The sequence below is a fragment of the Aspergillus luchuensis genome, chromosome 2 (assembly GCF_016861625.1).
Source record: "Aspergillus luchuensis IFO 4308 DNA, chromosome 2, nearly complete sequence".
NCBI classification, from domain to species: Eukaryota; Fungi; Ascomycota; class Eurotiomycetes; order Eurotiales; family Aspergillaceae; genus Aspergillus; species Aspergillus luchuensis.
The window spans coordinates 4,067,191-4,083,457 of record NC_054850.1 but is presented as its reverse complement, the minus strand read 5'-3'; the positions used below and the strand labels follow the sequence as shown (position 1 = coordinate 4,083,457).

Genomic DNA, 16,267 nt, shown 5'->3' with positions numbered 1-16,267 from the left:
GTACCGAGTCAACTTTCACATAAAGCCAGCCTTGAACTCGATGTTACGGGCCTGAAGGCAGGTAACATGCTTATCGTCTTTGGTGTAAACGTCGGCATGCACAGTGTACTTGCCCTGTTGATTGATCATGACCTGGTTAATTTCGACATCGATAGTGATGTACCATAGGGAATCACGTACCGGAGGGATCTGTCTGGGCAGCTCAACTTGTTTAGTCAAGGTCATCTCGCCCTTCTCCAGAGGGCATTCGAGGTCAACATTGACGATCTGCTCGCACAGGTCGGCCGTCTGCTTGACCAAAGTAATCAAGCCATATTTGACCTCCAGATTCACATAAGCGCCCTCTTCAATCTTCTCATTCAGGGTACCCGTGGCTTGGATGATGAGAGTCTTTCCACTATAGAGCGATCAGTATGCGATCCAGTTCAGGCAAGGCAGGCTTATTGAAGCGTACGGCAAAGGAGGATTGGGCGTTAAGTCGACATGATCTATTTGCAAAAGATAGCTTGAAGGATCATTGCAGTACTCGAGTGGGTTATCGCCTTTCACAGCCTCATTCTCTGCTTGGATGGGAGTTTGAGAGTTGAAGAAGTCCAAAGACCGGGCGGTAGAGAAGGGGGCGACGCAGAGGAGGAATGTAGCGGCGGTTGATAAGAGCTTCATGGTCGCAAAGGGGCACAAAGCAGCAGTTTCCGTTCCGTATAAAAATCAAGTAATAGCGAAGGACTAGCTAAGCTAATATGAAGTATATTTGCGAGAGTATTGACGGAAGGGAAATCACCAGAGGTACAGATAAGAGAGACAAGACGAGGCAAGAGAGGATGAAGAGCGGTGTCATGGGACGGCGGTTCCTGTCTTGGCAGCCGCCGATGACGACGAACGCATTGGGAATGCACGTGATGGACTAGCGCCTGACCTTACTTTTGGCACTAGGAACCATTTGTCCTAGATCATCAAATCCCATGGATCCCTTTCTCAAACATACCGTGGAGTGGACACAAGGAAATGCATGCCGAAGGGCTGTATCATGGTTTTGTCTTTCTTTTCGTGACCTCGCTATCTTTCGATAAGCCCGACGGATGTCTTACCCGTCTCACTAAAGTTATGGAGTCCGAAGCCCTTATGGCATGGGGATGACCCACCGCCCCGATGAAGCGCAGCCGTTATTGATTTACAACGTCCATACATCTAGATAACTATATGGTACGTTTCTTTCAATCCACACAACTACTACTGCACCGCAATTGCCCATGTTTCTTATAGGCCTGAAGCGGGTCAAAGTGAACTCCAGATGATTTTCCAAGTCAACCTGAAAGTAGAATCGTCATTGTGAAGGCTACTATTTACAAGGCATAATATCAATATTAATATCACATCACGCTCAATGCTCAGAAACGAAGATACCAGCCATGCCCATACCCTATTAAAACGTTATTAGCCTGAAGTCCGACATCTGCAAGGTGCACAAATTTATAGATTATCTTACCGTTCCAACACACATCGAGGTAACTGCAATCCTCTTGTTTTGTCGGCGCAACTCCGAAAGGGCGGTCACCACCTGGCGCGCTCCTGTGCAGCCTAGAGGGTGGCCAAAAGCACTGCTAATCGTCAGCATCATGAGGCTTGGGTTCGACGATTCAAGACTTACATGGCACCGCCACGGGGGTTAACTTTGGCCTCATCCAGGCCGAGCTTCTGAACGCAATACGTTCCCTATACCAAAATCAGCAAGTTGTTATGGCCCGACGAGAGATGCCCACTTACCATTGAGGCGAATGCCTCGTTAATTTCAAAAATGTCGATATCTTCCTTGCTCAGACCGAACTTGGAAAGAATCTTGGGAATGGCGATCGATGGACCAATGCCCATGATTCTAGGTTCCAGGCCTGCAACTGTAGCACCGCAGAACTTGGCTACGATGGGTTGACCGAGCTCTTGGGCGCGAGATCGCTTCATGAGAATGAGACCGGCAGCACCATCGGTAATCTGGCTGGCATTGCCGCCTGTAGTAGCGCTAGGCGTCCATTGAGGGAACGCAGAGCGGATCTTGCCTAGAGACTCAGCCGTGGTACCGTAACGAATACCATCATCCCGGTCGACGACAATTTCCTTGGTCTCGCCCGTCTTGGGGTCTTTAATCACCGTCTTCACCGGGACAATCTCGTCGTTGAACCATCCAGCCTTCTGGGCATGCTCGGCTTTCTGGTAGCTGTTGGCGGCAAACCTGTCATGCTGTTCACGGGTAATGTTGAACTGTGAGGCAACATTCTCGGATGTCTGTCCCATAGGTTGGATATTCTGCGAGGCGATCGGGTGGTTCATGATCTTGGAGGACATTTCGGGAGAGCCACCGTCGGCGTTGGTGCTCATACTCTCGGCCCCCACAGCTATACCGACGTCAATAGAGCCAGCCATGATCTGGTTGGCAATGTTCTGGACGGCGAGCAATCCGGAGGAACAGAATCGATTGGCGACCGAAGCAGCAGCTGTGACCGGAAATCCTGCGGCTAGCACAGCTGAACGGGCAACGTAAGCTGCGCCGGGGCACAGCACATTTCCAACGCAAACATCTTCGACAAGATTGGGGTCAAGATTCGATTTTTCGCGGACGGACTACAAGTTATATGAGACGGAGAACATGTCGGCACTGAAGAGGGTGGGAAGACAATACCGTCAGCAATGAGATGAGAAGATCATCGAGTTTCGTGTCTTTCAAGCCGCCCTTTCTGGCCTTTGTGAGCGGGGTCCGAACGGCCAGTGTTATCACCTGCCACTTGTTAGATTTTGTTACCAGAGACGGATGATAAAAGTGCGCAAATCCATACAATATCGTCGGGGTTCTTGGACAAGACTCTCTGCTTTCCAGACGCCGCACAGGGGCCCGAAAGCTGGTTTGCGATCGAGGTCAATCGTTGCTGTGCAGAAGACATGGTTTAAGCTGCTTCTTTTTTCTTTCCTCGTATGACTACTACCGATACGAATCTGCTTCTGGAAACGGAGCAGCTCTTTTCGAGATCTGACAGACAGAGAAGAATATAAGGAATGAGAAAAGAAGAGAGATTAGCTATATTTTCTTATCTTGGAGACAATCTTTAATTATAATGAACCTGGGGCAAACACGGGGGATCAAAAGAACAACCGCGGCTCCCAGAAACCCAAAGTTGGACAATACAGTAAATTACTGGGCAAAAGCCACCGAGCCGAAACTCGTCTCGGTATCAAACGCCTGCAGGCCCAGCGGGTTTCAAAGGCCAGACCGAGTGAGTGGCAGCCGAGAGAAATGCCGCCTTTTGGTTACACGGCGGTATGATACCGTCATTCTAATCGCCTCGGTTGTCGGTCCTTTTCCTAGAAAGTGCAGGTATTGCGGGAAGTTGGCCACTCTCTGCCTCCGGTAAGATGGTCACCAATACAGCGCCATTACCGTCGGTTAATTGTGTGGGTCAATGACGGGCCGGTTTAGCGTCCAGAATTGCCTCCCCGGATCTGCTGAAGAGTCGCAGTGATGAGAGACCTAATCTATGTTCAGAGTTGGTTATCAAGATCAGAAGACACTGCCAGGTGATGTTCGCAATCAAATTTCTAGTATAAGATGGACATTGGAGTCCAATTCATGCCGGCGGCTTTAGTATCTCTACAGAAACTTTGGAGGTAGTCTATATGTGCACGAAGTATGGATCTAAAACTGCATTGCAGAACGCAAGGGAATCTGGCTCGGACCTGCGCCCGCGCGTTATCTCGGAAGCCAGTTCAACATTCTTTTGCCGCTGCTTGCTTTTCTCCAGGCATGCTTACAAAGTACATACCAATAACTAACTAGACTAAGTGTATGTAGTCAACACTAGTAAACCCCACCACTGGACGGCAGCTTTCGGTGGCTCACGTCCCGACCCCAGATTCCGAGCGCTTGGATTTTCATGACACAATTCTGTTCGTATATCTGCCCACTTCCCCGTATGGGAGCGGAGCTATGTCTCTATTTTGATAATTGAAACTCTTCCAGATGCGGGGTTGACAGTCCGAATTCACTACTATCTGTCCCGCAATTGACTCAAATTCATCTCAACAATTGAGTGTGAGACACAAGAAGTTGTTCATTCCTTGTCTTCTGTAACAAGTATTCTTCCCCATCATACAGAAACTATCACCACAGCGTCATCTTCCTCATGGAGTACTTCTCCGAATTGGGTGGCCCCTCCATAGCAATTGCATCGGCTCTTTCAGCCGCTGCAGGGGCATACATCAACGCCAAATTCTCTATCTCGACTGATCTCTCATTGCTATACAAAGAACGATCATGGGCAAATCGCCTGGGTCAGCGGATTGCCCAGCTGGGCGATACCGCCACGCTATATAAGATGCTGGAACGGGTGGTGGAAGTTGACGGACAGGGTGCAGCCGAGGCCTTGTGGTTTGAACACAAGACGTGGACTTATAGCCAGCTGAAAGATCGTATGTGAGATCCGTATACTACTGTTTTGTGTGCTCTTTTGACTGACTCGTGTTTATAGTTGTTGATAGATTTGCGTCCTTGCTTCACACCAAGGATATCCATGCCGGGGATTTCGTGGGCGTCTTCACCACGAATGCCCCGGAGATGGTGGTGACAATCTATGCACTCTCTAAGTTGGGTGCTGTTGCTGCTCTCATTAACACCAATCTGCGTGGTATGAAGACTTGACATTTCTTGTACATGTATTGGGGCAATTACTTACTGACAATGCTCTGGATAGATGATACATTCACCCATTGCCTGAACGTCTCTGGAAGCAAATTTATTGTGTCCACACCCGACCTGTCGGAATTCGTGTGTTCCGAACTGCCTCATTTGGCGTTGAACCTAGGTGCCTTTGACAGCAGCTCTGCGGGAGAAATCCAAGTGATCACGCCGTCCGATCTACAACAATACTCCCCTTCAGCGACAACCGCCGCTAAAAGATCTATCAGCGATTTGAGTGCACTGATTTACACCTCGGGAACGACAGGCAAGCCCAAGGCCTGTGCCATCCGCAACATGATGACTCTTGTCACGTCTAACCCTAACACGACCGATCTCGATGACCGCTCCAAGTACTACCCCCTGCGCACATACTCCCCTCTCCCACTTTTTCATGGTACGGCGTTCTTCACTGGTCTTTGCTATTCGGTTGGAAACGCAAGCACTCTTTGCCTTCGGCGCAAGTTCTCCGCTTCTCAATTCTGGAAGGACGTCCATGATTCGAAAGCCACACGTATCCTATACATCGGCGAGCTCTGCAGATATTTGCTGTCAACGCCCCCTTCCCCTTATGATCGTGATCATAACTGTATTGTTGCGAGTGGCAACGGTTTGCGCGGGGAAATTTGGGAGCGCTTCCGCCAACGTTTTGGAGTCCCGGAGATTCGCGAGTTCTATCGGTCAACGGAAGGCGTGGCCAAGTTTGATAACTGGGGTGAAGGAGCATGGGGTGCTGGGAAGGTGGGATTTTCTGGTCCCATTAAGCGACGGTTCGAGGACGATACATTCATCGTCAAGTACGATACCGAGACCGAGATGCCCTACCGCGATCCCAAGACGGGATTCTGTGTACCGGCCAAGCTTGGTGAAGAGGGAGAGGCGATTGGCCGAGTCAAGAGCCGTGGCTTGCTGACTGAGTACCTGCACAATGAGGATGCGACTGAGAAGAAGCTTCTGCGGGATGTATTTAAGAAGGGTGACCTCTTCCAACGCACTGGTGACTTGGTTGTGAGGGATCACGATGGTTGGGTCCGGTTCCAGGACCGTGTGGGTGATACTTTCCGTTGGAAGGGAGAGAATGTCAGCGCTGGAGAGATTAGAGATCACATCTGTCGGATACCGTCTGTTCATGATGCGGTTGTTTATGGCGTGAAGCTGAACGGGTATGATACCGAAATTCCCCTAATGCCCGAAAAGCATACTATGATTAGATACTGACCGAGAGTGCTAGGTATGATGGTCAAGCCGGCGCGGCTGGTATCACTCTGGAGGATGCCTCTCCCGCAACTGAGGAAAGTCTCATGGCTAGACTCTACTCCGACTTGAAGAAGAAGGGTGTGCCATCTTATGCATTCCCACGTCTTGTCCGACTCACCGAAAAGTAAGTACCCTTTGTCTTCTTGAGACCTAGGCTTTGCTAACCTCTTTTCAGGGTGGAAACGGGAGTTACGTTCAAGCAAGCCAAGGGAGCGTTGACCAAGAAGGGCTGGGATCCTCGAACGGATTGGGGTGGTGATAAGCTGTACTGGCTAAATGGTACAGTCTACCAGAAACTCGATGAGCAGGGCTGGGCATCGATAGAAAGCGGGCAAGCCAAGCTGTGAGCTTGGCGAGCATTATTTCTGTCTGTAGAAAGCATCCCGCGTGTATATAATACTACTTCTTCTATAACACTTATTGTAGATAGACACGGAAAGTCATGTGTCTCAGGAGAATAACAGCCGCCTGAGCTTCTCGTTCCAGCTCATCACGTCCAAAGGGACAGTTGTAATGAACGCACACTGAAAGACTGCAGAATGACGCAGCTGGCTCGGAATGCCTTCATAGGCCGCATTTGGTGTGATCGTCTTATCGGCTTATCTGCCTCGCTTTACTGGCTCATCCGGGGAAATTGCGCGCGGGGTCGACCCCCCGCTACATTCCAGGATCATTGCAAGCGTGCATTCGATCACAAGCCAGAGTGAGAGTGTGAGTTTGTCAAACAATCCTGACAATGAGTTCTCTCAACCCTTCCTCCAACCATCCGCCTCTTCAAGATGAACACAACCCCAAAGAATTGAACGTGGTGCATGAACTGGACCAGGACAAAGATGTCGAGAGACGAGTTGCGCCCGACCAGGTTGAGGACAAATATCGCACCACCAGATGGGAGATCTGGGCTTATTATGCGTGCGTTATAGACAATATTCCATGTACTTGGTACTAAACAACAGCTATCAGTTACTACATAGGCAACAATGGCCTCTCTCTATTCAGTAAGCCATGATCCTCCAATGCGTGGCCAGATTTCCCAGAGAGAAAGCTAACAGCAAAAATCGACTTTGCACCCACTGCCTGCCAGAACCTCCTCTCCCAGGCTGCAGGCGATCAAGGCACCCTATACTTCGCCGGAAGAGAGCGATCCATAGACAGCATCGTCCTGCTAAGCAACGGCATCTCCTTCGCCATCCAAGTTGTTCTCTTTTTCATAATCGGCAGTTTCGCAGACTTTGGCAACTGGAGACCCAACATCCTGATCGTGTTATCGGTGGTCGCATACGCCATCGGCTTCGCTTGGCTGGGTGTACACGAAGCCGACAAATGGCACGTCGGAGTCGGACTCTACATCGTCGGGCTGATCGCCTACCAGACCACGCTGACGTTCTGGACGGCAGCGTTTCCGGGTCTCGCCCGGAACACGAAGGAGATGAAAGATGTCGCAGAGCAATACGTCGCGGGAAGTATCTCCAGAGATGAATACGACCATGTTGACACGATGAAGCGCAGTCAGCTTGCCAATATTGCTTTCTATGTGCAATCGGTAGGAGAGCTGTTCGTGCTAGCTGTCATTGTGGGGATTATGTTCGCATTGAACGTCGATGCTAGCGAGAGCAACAATAACTGGGGATTAAGCGTCCTCATTGCCTTTGCTAGTGGCGTTTGGCTGCTCGTCTCGTTACCGTGGTTCGTTCTGGAGAAGAGACGCCCAGGACAGGATCCCCAGGGAAGCAATATTGTTATTGCCGGGTTGAAGCAGCTCGTACATGCGGCGAGACAGGTCTGGAAGTTGAAACAGAGCGTTATATATCTTATTGGTATAGTTGATACCTTCAATCCTGTAGATCACACTCAGACCATTGACGGCATACATACTACAGGCTACTTCCTCCTCGGCGATTCCCTCAACACAACAGTGACCGTCATATCCACCCTGCAAAACAGCATCGTCTCCTACAACACACTCCAATTAACCTATCTCCTCCTAGTCGGCATCGCAGCCCAAGCCATCGGCATTTACGCCTTCTGGTACGCCCAAAAACGCCTCAACCTCAGCACCAAAACCATGTTCAACCTGATCGCTATCGCCATCATCCTCCTCGACGGCTGGGGCATGATAGGCATCTGGACCCAGAAGTTCGGCTTCCACCATCTCTGGGAAGTTTGGGTGAGTCCATCCCTTATATACTACGACAACATACATACCTCTCCAACAACTGAACTAACCCCTTTGGCAACTATGCAGCTCTACCAAGCTTACTACGGCCTCTTCGTCTGCCCCTGGTACAGCTACTCCCAGATAATGATCTCAGAAGTGACGCCTCGCGGCCACGAATTCCTCTTCTTCAGTCTATTCAGTATCGTAGGCAAGACGTCGTCGTTTATTGGCCCGCTCGTTTCAAGCGCTATCATTGATGCTTCACCGTCGGGGAATAGCTCCATGCCGTTTTACTTCCTTTTTGCGTTGAGTGTGCTTAGTTTTGGGTTCTTGGCTGTGTTTTTGGATTTGGGCGTGAGTAGGGAGGAACAGAGGGTGTTTTTGAAGGGGAGGGAGGAGGTGGAGGAGTAGGTTTTTCTGTTGGGGCTTTGTATTTGGCACTTAGTAGAAGTTGTTTGGTTAGGCTGATGGGGGTAGTTTATGAATGGGAATTGTACGAGTGGTGTGGGTTGGGTAGTATAAAACAAAATCATAAACTATTTAATTCTCGTACCATATCAGATAAAGCCAGTTGAGAAGACTAATAGTAGCTCCCAACTCAGTAAAGTTATACATGACCAATCCCACTCAATACAGGCTTTTTTTGTTCCCCCCTCCCAACAATAACAGCAAGGGGCATAAGTGAGAAGAAGAAAGTGAAAGAAAACTCCAGCCCATGCTATGCCTAAGCGCCTTATATATCGAACGTAGTATACGAAGGGTGATAACCGAAGCAAAGGAAAGAAAACAGAGACCGACAGAGGATATCAGGTCAAAAGGGGGAGGCAGCAACTGCAGCAGCAGCAGCAGCAGCAGCAGCATCACGCCTCGCCATCCGACGCATCCTCTTTCGACTTGGACTTCTTCTTCTTCTTCTTTTCCTTCTTCTCGGCACCGTCGTCGCCATCTACATCCGCGGCCTCGGAGTCGCGCTTCCGCTTCTTCTTCTCTTTCTTCTCCTTCTTTTCCTTCTTCTCCTTCTTCTTCTCCTCCGCAGCGTCCAGCTCCTCGGGCGGCACGAACGCCTTCTCGCGCTCCTTCATCTTCTCCTCGCGCTTCAACCGCTGTCTCTCCATGACCTCCTCCTTCTGCTGCCGATCCTTCGCCTCCTTGGACAGGAAGTACTCGCCCGACTCGATCTGGAGATCCACCTTGCTCTTCTCCGGTGCCGGAGGGAAAGGAGTGTACACCTTCTTCGTCTTGTCGGTGACCTTGAACGGCACGCGACGCTTGGACAGCGTGCGCTTCTTGAAGTTGGGCAGGAAGCGGTCCCAGGATTCGTTCGCCAGGGTCGGGTCCTTGGCCAGTTCGCGCTTGATCATGAGTTCCTTGATGTGGTAGATCGGGTGAATGTTGGCCATGCAGTCGTTGATGATGCGACGGACTTCCTTGAGACCCTTGTAAGGGCCCATGGCGGCGACCGTGTTACCTTGGACCAGGATGTAGGTGCTTGTAAGCAGCTCCAGGGCTTTCAGGGTGGAACCACCAGGGCCGAGGATACGTTGACGACGCTTGACGAAGCGCTCTTTGTTGCGGACTTGGTTGCGGATCTTGATGATGTCGCAGGCGACGTCGTCTTCGAGGATTTTGAGAGCCTATTTAGTTTGATGTGTTAGTAGGTTGATTTATTGGGTAATCTTAGAACTATTATCCAGGGTTATTTACCTGTTGCACCGGCACACTTCTCGACAACAGCTTGATCAGATCACGGGCCTTGAGGATCGCAGCAGGATCGAACGTCTTTCGGGTCGTCTTGACTGTCATGCTACCCTCGACCAAATCCAGCGTACAGGCAATACCGAATTTCTCGAGCGCTCTTGTCACAACGGGCCATGCTTCCTTCAGGTAGACTTCACGGTACTTGGGGAACAGAGTGGCGAAGGAAGATTCTTCAGCGAAACTACCGGCGACATTGTCATCGGGTTGGAAGGGTTCGACCTGGTCGCAACAAATTTGCAGTTAGTTTCGGACCGGTTGGAGACTTTCGATTTTGGGGTTTTGTGTGGTAGAGCATACCTTCCACTTGTCAATGTCATCCGTGTCCCACGGCTTGTCCCTCTTGTAGGTGGAAGGCATGATGAGTCCAGGGGTGGCTCTTGTGATCTGCGACGGTGATGGAGAGAGACTTGGAGTTGATGATCGAATGGCGGCCAACTTTTTCTGAGTCCCCGCGGGTGCTTACCCGATTGGGTAACCCATTGGTGCCTGTGAATTAAGGTTTGAATAAGGCATCAAGGCCTGTGTGAGATTCCCGCCGTAAGCGCCCAAGCGCGACTGAGATGATGATCGAGCGTCTGTGTGATGGAGGCTCTTACGGGTGGCTACGGCGTCAATACGGTCTGGGCTATGGGGCATGTTTCTGATCATTCACTAATTCTTGTAGACATCCATCGCGCAAGGAGAGGTCCAGCATGTCTGACGGGTAAACCAGCTGCGGTAAGGGACGCTTTTGGTTGTTCAATCGATATGATACGGTGATTTGATGTATCAGATCCTGGTGGTTGGTGCGACTTCCTCGTAGAATTACGGAGAAGTCCCCGTTTAATTAAGCGACGTGCTGCTATTCTCTGATCCCGACCCATTTGGGCCCATCGCCAAAGCGGGTCAACAAAGATCTGTGTTCAATCCATGAAAATGGATAGCTGAATGGCTTCGGCCTGCCTGGAGGTCTCGGAATAAGATTGATTTGCTATCATCGCTCCCTCAATTGAAGTGGCCATTGAACATTCCTCGAACCTGGCTGGTTGACAATGGCTCCTGAGAGCGCCCCTGGGTATCATTGGGGCTTGTGCGTTAGTCTGCTCTAAATCGGACTCAAATGATGAGAGATGAATGGGCGAAGGGGGATGTGGAAATGCCAAATAAGCACCCATGGCCAGTCTCTCGTAGTAACAGAGCGAGGTACATGCTCCGGTGAATATGCAGCAGTAAGAGTCCTTTCTGCTGGTAGGATAGGTCAAGGCTACCATCGCGTCCTGGCCCAAAGGAGCACCCCAAATGGGGCGACGGGGCTCGATCCATTAAGGACGGGCTGGCAATGACAGCGTAGACCATTGTCTTGCCCCATGTGCTCTTGGAAGAAGTCCTCGCGGACTGTTATTCAGACGCGGGTCGCTGCGAGGAGAGCATCTGGGCCTGAGCTTATCTTGGGGCGGTCGTTTCTGATCGAGTCAGTCCGTGGGCAGGACTCAGGCACACCTGGTCCCGTGGCTCTGGTTCCGTCCCGAAACGCTGTTCCTCCTCTCTTCTCGTCGCCGTAAATCTTGTTTTCTTCTTCCTCCCTAGTTTACCCCTTTGTGTCCCTGAACCTTGTGGTTCCATCATTTCATGGTCATTCCTGGGGTGTTAGCTCTGTTCTTTCCCTCCCCATTCATGATTCGTTCAATATCCGCAATTTACCTTCCGAGATGAGCTAATTGAGCCACCCGATTTACCACCGGCACTTCCCTCTTGGTGGGGTGATTCTTCTTGAGGGATGGCTGGCCCATCACTCCCCTCATCGGTGGTCGTCAGCAATGGTACTTAATGGCCGGGTTTCGTTTGCCTCTCCGTTCACCTGTCCAGTCAGTTGCAACGAGCATGGTTTCCTGCCCCTCCCTATAGCTCCCTCCTGTTCTTGATTTAGTAGAAGCCAAGTCCAGCCGGGTCCCAACCCAATCCGTTAGTGCATCGCTCGAGATATCTCCGTGAACGCTATCACTTTCACCAGTACCACTGGAATCATTACTCCGGCAATCTTGTGCTTGTTCAAGATCTGGGGCGGCTTTGGTGACCGGCAGGACTCGACCACGGTGATTCAAAATCGTCAGGAAACTCCCTGGCGTCTCAACAGGCTTCGAATGAAGATCACTGGGATGAAGAGTCCTCGGGGATATGCGTGACAGTATACTGGGGCTCTATCTGCTGATCAGATGAAAGCTTATTGCGGAGGAAAAATGTGTGAAAGGGGCTTCTTTGGCTGGGCATTGTCTAGCTTATCTCGAACTCCAGCCTCGAAGTCAATACCCAAACAATACCGGTTCCCATCAATGCACCCCAACGACATCCCCGATCTGCTGCGTCCCTAATTCTGCATTCGCATGACCGCCACTCCAACCATAAGACCCTCTATGATGGTTTTCGTCCGATAGCAACGTACCTGAATCGTCAGCATCAGTTTGGACCATTCGAACGACCCACTTACAAAGGGAAATATGTTTTCAGGCTCGGGTTTTCCGCTTCTTTTTGTGCTTGGTCGATCAACTGCTGAAACTCGTCATGCGACATGTGCAGGCGTTGGGTCAAGGGGTAGAGTGCTACTGCAGTGAGCAGGTGTCTGGTGATCTTGCGGTTGGCTTTGCCTATGTCTCGCATCCTCGGTTCTACTGGATTGTCAGAATTATATGCACTAAAATTGGCTTGGAAGAACTCACCGCTAGACCATTCGCAAAGGGGGACAGGTATCATCGTGCATTCGATTTCCTTCAGCCCTGCTGCTTGCAGGAGATCTCTCAGGCGGGTGCCTACACGAAGATCCTTGACGTCTTCCACTGAGCTCATAAGCTTTGTACTCCACTGTCTCAATGCGTGCTTCTCCGTGAGCGAACCGTTGTCCGACTGGACGTTGAAGTAGATCTCGACCAACTGCACCCAACCGCCTGGTTTCAGAACTCTATTCCACCTTGAAGTCAGCCTCGCATTATCTTCACAGCATCCGTGACCCTAGGGCCTGCTCTTTACAACCGGACCTTTTGATGTCTTGTATGTATGACGACCATCGGGATCCATCGATACCTGTTGCCATCATCCTCGAATTGACGAGATCGAAATATCTAGGGGGGAAGGTAAAGGGGCGGTTCAGATCGTCGACCTACCGATTCAAAGATTAGATTCATCTCGTTGGGGACAGTTCGGCAGACTTAGGTTTCATATTTGAAAGGAATTGTGTGCTCTGGCACTGCAGAGGCACACTCATAGGTGTCGGAAGAGAAGAAGTGCCTTACTTGAAACTCCAAGTTTTCCGCCACATCATAATCATCATCGTCGTTATCTGGTATCATATGAGGGGATATATCAACACCGATGACCTTTCATTCAGTTATGCCGTTAGTCATTCAAAAAATGACAGTGCTACTTGCCCAGATCTAACCTCGCATTCTGGAAATTCTTCTGCTACCTGGATAGCCCAGGACCCCGCGCCGTGACCACAATCAAGAACTCTTTGAGGCTCACAGTTTCGCGGGAAGATCAGCCGATTATCAAATATCTTGTTGAAGACTTTATTCTGGAGCTCGAGCCGATTCGCTTCATCCTAGTAAGAGGGAAGTCAGCCATGGCCTAATGTCGCGCAAGGTTCTTGGCTTCTACACGATCAACTGGCTGAAATGATATCTCATTGTCAATCGAGTATTGCTGATATTCGCGTCCGTGAACGTTTATTGTGTGCCGATACGTCTCGTCCAAATTCTCCGTCTGCGAGTCAGGGCTCCTTGTTGATGGAAGAAGGTTAGTCTCTCCTGACAGCACGCACGGGTTATGGCAACGGGCTGTGTACGTCATCGTTATTTCGTTCCCCAGGGTAACTGTATATGTGTTGAGGTGGTTATGTTGATGTGTGGCAAAAGAAATTCAGTGCAAAAGGGGTTTCTATGATGTGGGAGAAGGTGCAATGGAGGCTGTGTGCTCAGTGGATGTTCCAAAAGCGGTTGATGCGGCACGCACCAGAATTCGGAGGGCGATAAAAGTCCCACTGGGCACAGACAAGGAAGTACTATCTTGGCCTCGCTGAACGAGCTGGGGGAGTACTTACTATGCGGGACTCAGCGTCCGTACGTTTTAGTACGGATGATGGAAATTTCCGCTCTATGCAGGACCAAGCATCTGACTGGGGGCAGAAAGACCAAAAACCATATATCATTGGCAGGTTGGTCCTGAAACGTATTTCCGAGCAGGCAAGACCGGACTCAGGATAATCCATGATCTAACTACACTATTTCGTGGATTGTTGGGTGTACGCCTTGCTGGGTCAAATACAGGCTTATTCGGGCATTGGATAGGTTGCTACTATGGCCCAGGGGAAGGAGGGGCTGATAGTCCCTTCCGGAGGGGTCAACAATTTCGACAGAATAAGCATATGGGTAGCCCAGGATGACTCCTTGGGCCCAGCCTGTAGGCCACGACCGGCTGCAAACCTGGAAGGCCGGCGGCACAATGGCTTTGACCATTCATCGGCTCGTTTCCCTAGTCCATAAGGCGAAGGATTCGCGCTGTCTTCCTCGCGATGACCGGGGCGCAGAAAGTTTGTTGTTGTTACTAGGCTCGTATCGTGCCTGCTCAGATGCAAAGGAAGCTCTGTCGCATGAGCCAAGCCAAGTACTAGTGAGTTTACTTCCTAAGCCACAAACTAAGAACTTGATAGCCACACAGAGAATCTTTTTTGTCAAGCAACTTTGGATGACAGCCTTGTGATTCACCTGGTTCAGATATGAGCCTGACTGCTAGTGTGCGAGGCTGCACCCAGGCAAATGAGGTGGTGGGACGTTACGAATGAACTGCATTGTTCAGCCGCTCATAGGTCACGTACTGTATGACCATATTCATGCACAGGGGAGGGGAAAAGCAAAGCGAGGCCGGAGGGGGTTGAAACTGTCAAGAATTCTGAGCTCCACTCAAGGAGCCAGTCAAAGACTCAAAGTTAGGGTCACCTAGTCCTGTCGCATTTATTGGAGGCCAAAGACTTCTCGGGGTTTGTGGGCGCAGAGCCGTCGGGATTCCTGGCTTCGTCCCGCTGTCACCTTAAGGCAGAAGCGACTCTCCATCACGGCGACTACCTGGGATTTCTACTAACATACAAGACATTCAGGGACATAATATATGACGGCATCAATGCTCGAAACAGGTGGGGTTGTCTGCTGAACGATTGTAAAGCACAGGTAGGCGAATCTAAAAGGTCGGGGAGGTGCTAAGTCTGCCACTAGCCCGGCCAATTTCGATGCAGGATTTTCTTGCCCCTTCTTATTATGACACTCGCCCTGCATCCACACACTCACCGCTTCTTTTGGTATCGCGCAATGATCTAAGGGCTTAGTAAATGCGACTAACAGCAACCTGAGATGGCCGGTTCACGTCGAGGCTGGCAGAGTTTTTGGCGTGCGACCGCCCCTGAAGGACAGACCAATGGCGTTTCCCGTGGCGCATGGACAGTGACTCTGAGTCCGCTGAGCGACAGATGATCGGGACCTAAAAGGATGCTGAGACTTCTAGACACAACTGTTCTGGGAAACGGCCGATACAGCACTGTCCCCATATCAGGTCCGGAACTGACTCCTTTCTCTCCCCTATACCGTGACCCAGTATCGAGTACAATAGGACACTCGAACCCGAGGAGAAAGCATTCCTGTGACGAACGGCCGGGCTCCGCAGAGGTGACACATGAAACGCGGTTTGCCATTCAGCCGAATTGCTGGTGGCTTCGATGGGGACAAATGGCCGACCCGTCTGTTCCATTAGCTTTGTACCAAGAGCGTGCACTGATGTGGCCATGATATTCCCCGAGCGCAACCCATGCATGCAGACAGGGAGGTCATGCATGTCAAGCCGTCAGGCGGCTTGAGATTAGAGCATCCATGCCGTCGGGTCTGACATGGGAAGAGGACATGGGCACAGGGCACGCAGATAGTTGGCGGCAAACCCAGAACCATGGTTCAGCTTCGGGTAGGGGAAGGCCTGCCGTCGGGGCCTATCTACGGGGCGGTTAGGCCCGCTAGTGCCCTGGGGCAGTGCCCACTATACTTGCGGCAGTTGTCAGTACGTAGTGCTACTGTCAACGGACGTGAAGTCTGAAGGATCGTGAAGAATATCTAGTAGATGAGGGGCGTTATGTAGTGCTGAAGGTAGGTGTTCTCGTTCTGTTGATTTTGGCGAATTCACTCCAAGGTTCTCAGGATTAGAATAAGCGTCTCAGTGTGTCCGTCTCGGAACTAGTAATCCATGGTGCCCTGATAATCACCACCCTATTATGCAGGAAAAATATATGAGTTCACAAGAGTAAGAGAGGGGCGCTTTCTTTCTTTTTAGCGTACAAAATTCGACTAGCGTATTATACAATGGGTCATGCT

At 50.6% G+C, this 16,267-nt stretch overlaps 7 protein-coding genes across 7 annotated transcripts; 3 read left to right on the top strand and 4 right to left on the bottom strand.

Annotated features, from left to right (window-relative positions):
- Positions 1-15: 15 nt before the first annotated feature.
- NPC2 (ML domain-containing protein) lies at positions 16-663 on the bottom strand (the record flags this gene model as incomplete). The annotated part of the gene is made up of 2 exons (XM_041686152.1): positions 16-397; positions 455-663. 2 exons carry the CDS (start codon positions 661-663, stop codon positions 16-18), a joined length of 591 nt encoding a protein of 196 aa, XP_041540165.1.
- A 718-nt stretch (positions 664-1,381) lies between these two features.
- On the bottom strand, positions 1,382-2,930 carry AKAW2_21338S (putative peroxisomal 3-ketoacyl-coA thiolase (Kat1); the record flags this gene model as incomplete). The annotated part of the gene is made up of 6 exons (XM_041686151.1): positions 1,382-1,420; positions 1,487-1,598; positions 1,649-1,713; positions 1,765-2,613; positions 2,672-2,767; positions 2,826-2,930. The coding sequence occupies 6 exons, from the start codon at positions 2,928-2,930 to the stop codon at positions 1,382-1,384; spliced, it is 1,266 nt and encodes a 421-aa protein (XP_041540164.1).
- A 1,236-nt stretch (positions 2,931-4,166) lies between these two features.
- AKAW2_21337A (putative bifunctional fatty acid transporter/acyl-CoA synthetase (FAT1)) lies at positions 4,167-6,321 on the top strand (the record flags this gene model as incomplete). Its single annotated transcript, XM_041686150.1, has 5 exons — positions 4,167-4,452; positions 4,512-4,667; positions 4,734-5,880; positions 5,949-6,098; positions 6,150-6,321. The coding sequence occupies 5 exons, from the start codon at positions 4,167-4,169 to the stop codon at positions 6,319-6,321; spliced, it is 1,911 nt and encodes a 636-aa protein (XP_041540163.1).
- Positions 6,322-6,710: 389 nt separating this feature from the next.
- AKAW2_21336A (MFS transporter) lies at positions 6,711-8,543 on the top strand (the record flags this gene model as incomplete). Its single annotated transcript, XM_041686149.1, has 5 exons — positions 6,711-6,886; positions 6,938-6,972; positions 7,027-7,791; positions 7,855-8,141; positions 8,220-8,543. 5 exons carry the CDS (start codon positions 6,711-6,713, stop codon positions 8,541-8,543), a joined length of 1,587 nt encoding a protein of 528 aa, XP_041540162.1.
- Positions 8,544-8,992: 449 nt separating this feature from the next.
- KRR1 (ribosomal RNA assembly protein krr1) lies at positions 8,993-10,247 on the bottom strand (the record flags this gene model as incomplete). The annotated part of the gene is made up of 3 exons (XM_041686148.1): positions 8,993-9,766; positions 9,837-10,109; positions 10,188-10,247. 3 exons carry the CDS (start codon positions 10,245-10,247, stop codon positions 8,993-8,995), a joined length of 1,107 nt encoding a protein of 368 aa, XP_041540161.1.
- A 2,103-nt stretch (positions 10,248-12,350) lies between these two features.
- On the bottom strand, positions 12,351-12,957 carry AKAW2_21334S (uncharacterized protein; the record flags this gene model as incomplete). The annotated part of the gene is made up of 3 exons (XM_041686147.1): positions 12,351-12,532; positions 12,584-12,822; positions 12,899-12,957. The coding sequence occupies 3 exons, from the start codon at positions 12,955-12,957 to the stop codon at positions 12,351-12,353; spliced, it is 480 nt and encodes a 159-aa protein (XP_041540160.1).
- Positions 12,958-14,297: 1,340 nt separating this feature from the next.
- On the top strand, positions 14,298-14,618 carry AKAW2_21333A (uncharacterized protein; the record flags this gene model as incomplete). Its single annotated transcript, XM_041686145.1, has 1 exon — positions 14,298-14,618. The coding sequence occupies one exon, from the start codon at positions 14,298-14,300 to the stop codon at positions 14,616-14,618; it is 321 nt and encodes a 106-aa protein (XP_041540159.1).
- Between the last annotated feature and the right edge of the window lie 1,649 nt (positions 14,619-16,267).